At 37.2% G+C, this 4,418-nt stretch overlaps 2 protein-coding genes across 2 annotated transcripts in view; one reads left to right on the forward strand and one right to left on the reverse strand.

Moving 5' to 3' along the window:
- Positions 1 to 1,134, forward strand: part of ywhaba (tyrosine 3-monooxygenase/tryptophan 5-monooxygenase activation protein, beta polypeptide a) — a gene marked incomplete in the record, with an annotated part of 25,932 nt that extends 24,798 nt beyond the window's left edge. Inside the window, 1 exon segment of the mRNA XM_014023963.1 lies at positions 1 to 1,134.
- Positions 1,135 to 3,030: 1,896 nt separating this feature from the next.
- tomm34 (translocase of outer mitochondrial membrane 34) overlaps positions 3,031 to 4,418 on the reverse strand; it is a 7,774-nt gene continuing 6,386 nt past the window's right edge. The window contains exon 8 of the mRNA XM_014023964.1: positions 3,031 to 4,111. Within this exon, the coding sequence (XP_013879418.1) occupies positions 4,010 to 4,111 (102 nt within the window). The 3' untranslated portion in view covers positions 3,031 to 4,009. The remainder of the gene's footprint in view (positions 4,112 to 4,418) is intronic.

Here is a 4,418-nt window from a genome sequence, read left to right on the forward strand (position 1 = left end):
TTAACAGACAAGTTCTGTCGTGTCACGTTTCCACTCGCAGCTGAACGGTGCAACAATGCATGCCTTCACTTATTGCCACTTGAGTCTTGTGCAGCATGAGTGGAACCTGTGTGTGGACTGACTGCATAGGGACCTTAAAGTTGATCTGAAAACGCCCCCCCCTCTTTATTTTATTGAACTAGACAAAGCTGTGATTGATCCTGCGATGCAGTTAAACCTGAGCAGTTTGAAGGAGCCAGACTGCAGCCGATCAGCCAGTCGAGGAAGTGAGAACCTGTAGTTCAGCTCGTTTTTAGGAGGCGACCCTGAAGCTCGTCTTTCAGCTGCATCAAAACAAAAACAACGGTACATTTTCCAGCCTCTGATGTCATGAAAGCTCCGCCTCCTTGTGGTTTCTTGTTTAAACATCTCAACAAGACACCACAAAGGCTTATTTCTCCCCAATAATACCTTTTATTACTGCAACTTTTCCCACTCAGTGTCACAATAACCTTGTCTAAAGCACCACGACATTCCACTTAGATGTAGAAACGCCTTGTTTCTTTATTTTTTATTCTTTTTCTGGGATATTTTTCATGCACTGACATTTAAAAAGGTATAAAATTTACAAAAAAAAACCAAACCATCCTCCCTGTCGCTCTTTTCTCTTTAGCTAAACAAAACGAGGCAGTTATTCTTCGCTTTCTAAGGAAAACTGATCCCATGCAGTAGTGAATGTGGCACCGAGCCTGTCTGTATATCTGGTATGTGAAATAATTTTGTTTTTACTGACCAGTATTCTGCTTAAAATAAAAAATTACAAACAAAAAAAAATTTCAACCCAAAAAAAAAAAAAACCAACAAAAAGTCTGCTTCTGTGACGGTTTTATTGCTTAGCGCGCACGTGGTTGTGAAACTTTAGAGTTAGCTTAAGGACACCAATAAAAATAATAAAACTTTCAAAAAAAATTTAAAAATCCCCCTTTGAATACCTCGATACTTTCACCCTGGTTATTGACGTAATATTAGATTTGTGTATGTCTTTTAAAAAATAAACACAAAAAAATCCAACTAGTTTCACTTTACATGTTATAAACAGGACAAAATGTAAAAGACAATTTAAAGTGAAATAAAGATTTTATCAGTTCCGAATCAGCCCGCCTCTGTTTGGGTTTTTGTTCTGACTTCCTGTCGGAGGAGACGTTAAAAAAAGCAGCGGCTCAAAAAACGGTTGAGAGGGAAATGCAAATATTCCTGCAGATAACAGAAGGCTGTGCTCAAATTAAACAACATGCAAATTTTCTTTGTTCTGGTTTGGAGAAGAAGCCAACATCAGGATGACCCGACTCAGGGAACGCGTTTCCTCTGCTTGTTTTACGTTGGTGATATCCATTAATTTATGGAGTTACAGGAGAAACCTGGACCAATGAGAGCGCAGCGGTTTTACTGCAGATTTTTGTTCATTTAACAAACATCAGCGCTGTGGAGGACTGAAACTGACATAATTACAAATACAAGGACCAATAAATAAATAACACTTAAAATGCACCAATTAAATTAAAAAATATATACTTTAATTTACATTTTTTTCCAGCTTAGTTCCAATAAATTACATAATTAGTCTCAAATTACCTTTGACTGTTTAATTTTTTCCTTTTACTTGTACATGCATTTGTGTCTCTTAAATAATTATATTTTATTTATTTTGTAAAAATCTTTTTTACATTTTATTTCAATGTGTTTTTACATTTCTGTCTCATTTTTACTTTATGCATTTCCACCTCGTGTAAATAAGGTGGGCGGAGCTTCTTGGGTTAGCTCCTCTCCTATTGGTCAACAGACCGGAAGGAGCAAATTAGCTGACCCAATAAGCTCCGCCCACATCAATTGCATAACGAGGCAGAAATGCATAAGGTGAAATAAAAACAGGAGACAGAGAAACGTAAAATCAACACATGGAAATAAAGACTTGTGGGGAAAATTGTAAGAAATAAATATAAACATTTAGGAGACAAGTACAATAAAAATATTTTTAAAAGCAGTTAAATGTAAATGATTTGCAGAAATATATAAATTATTTGAAGTTGAAAAATAACTATCAATTAAATTATAAAACATGAGGTAAAGTTCTTTAACTGGTGCATTTTAAATGTATTTATTAGTTGTTTCCATTACAAATGTGCACAAAACTTTGTCGAAATTCTGTTAATGTCGAAAAACAGTTACACAACTGCAGTGTTTCCATTAAGTAAGAAATGTTATTAAAGTCAGGCGTGAATATGTTTGTTCTCATGATAAGTCATTACAAACATGGCAGCGATGGATGTAAACACATAGCATGTTGCTACCACGACACTAGCGCTCATCATCAGAGGAGACGTCGGCGTCTTTTATCGAGGCTTTCCAGAGACAAGTCCCTACTTGGGAGCGGCTACGTATGCTGTGTTTTTGGGAAATTGTAGTCGGTGAGTTTACTATTTTATACTACTTCTGTGATATTACTACTACTTCTACTTCCTGTTGTCTTTTTCACCTGTAGAAACAGTCGGTTGTTGATCACGTGACTACTGTGATGTGAAAAAGGTGTTTCCATTGCAGTTTTGCAAAAAACACCAATTTCGATACGGCTGAAAAACCACCTCATCCTAGTGCAACAACATTTTGTCGAAAAACGTTTTTTCGAAATTAACGTTTTCATTGAGCAAATTTATTTTTAAAATTCTAATTTGTGCATTTTCATGGTCAATGGAAACACAGCGTCAGTTTGGGTCCTCCTGAAACAATCCTGGTTGTTTAATGGGACAGCTGGATCCGTCTCTTATAAAACAGCTGATGTTTTATTTTGACGAGCTTCGAGTGGAGATGGTCTGCTCTCAGTTTTCTTTGCAGTTGAGCAGAAGAGGGAGAGAACAAACAAAAAGGATCTTTATCAGCTGGTTTGACTCTGCAAACACGAAGAAACAAACTGAAGCTGCAGTTTCTGGTGACGTTCACAACCCAACAGTTTGAGCTCAGACCAGACAGAGTTCCTGTGAAGAAATCAAACACACGTCTGGAGGCGCACATTTTATTTGAATTCTTGCAGAAACAAATCCAAAGCAGCAGCAGGAGAACATAAAGGCAGGCACTTTGGGTAAGACGGGGATTGTGACAGATTTTAGGTAAATGAGGAGGAGACAAACCCACAGCAGAACCAACAAACATCTGTTTGAAACAACACTGCTTCTTCCAAACTGCACAGAAACATTTAAAAACCTCCAGAATAAAGCTGATATGGAAAAACTAACTGAATGAGCCAAGATTGAAAAATACACAAATAAAATGACAAATGAAAAAAAAACTACCTGAGTGGTAAACAAGTGAAAAATGTTAATTTGTAAATAAAACACTGAATGAACCTTCCTGAACTTTCATTGTAAAACAACTTTGCTTTTTCCCTGCTGTGCTTTTATTTTGAAATCACACTGATTTAGTGCTCATTTTCTCTTTAAATTGAAAGAAATCTATTTTTAAAATAATATTTAAGATTCTAATCGTTGCGAAATAAAGCGTTACCTCTTTTTACTCATTTAAAAACAGAACTGCTCCCAGATGTTTTCAGGTTGATCATTTTAGGTCAGATAAGACGAGTTCTGCTCAGAGCTTCAGTTTTATTACGAGTTTTCTTTTAGGCGTTTCTTTGGCTCGTTTAGTCATTTCTGGACCCTTCAAAGGATCATCAGCTGATGAAGTTAAAAACATCACATCCATTTGTTGAACTCGTTTTAACTTCTGACCCAGAATGCAACACGGTCTGTCCTAAACTTGTTTCCTCTAAAAGATGGTGGCTGAACTCTGACCTGGTGATAATAAAGATGGTTGATTATCAGAAGTTGTCCTTGATTTTAGCTTCTATAAATAACCATAAATAATGACTGAAAGTGACAATCTGTTAAATTACAACACCTTCCCTGACTCCACCCTGTTTTTACCAGCCAGAGCTGAGGTTTCAGCAGCGAGCTCAGCTCTGAACCGAGCCTCAGACCTGCTCTCAGTTCTTCTTCTGCACCTCCTGCAGCAGCTTCAGGGCGGCCGAGTTCTTTGGTTCCACCGTCAGCAGGCTGTTCAGGTCGTCCACGCAGGCCCGGGCGTCCTGCAGAGGCACAGGAGCAGGAGTTAGGAGGAGACGGAGGCTGAGGACGAGCTGTGGACCCGACTGTGGAGGGCCTGCTCTGAAATAATCTGTTATTTTTACAGTTTAAAAGCTCAAACAGAACAAACAGATGAGGTGCCGTTTGTAAAGTTACAGTCAAAAATTACCACCAATATTTTTGTTTTATTTGGCCTTTTATGTGAAAAAAAGAACAGATTTATTTTTCAAAGTCAGTTTTTCACCATGTGATTTATAAATGTCAGAGTTTATAAACTAATTATTTAACTTACAAATTAAATATTTAGTT

Source organism: Austrofundulus limnaeus, unplaced genomic scaffold, assembly GCF_001266775.1.
Source record: "Austrofundulus limnaeus strain Quisiro unplaced genomic scaffold, Austrofundulus_limnaeus-1.0 Scaffold399, whole genome shotgun sequence".
Classification (NCBI taxonomy): domain Eukaryota; kingdom Metazoa; phylum Chordata; class Actinopteri; order Cyprinodontiformes; family Rivulidae; genus Austrofundulus; species Austrofundulus limnaeus.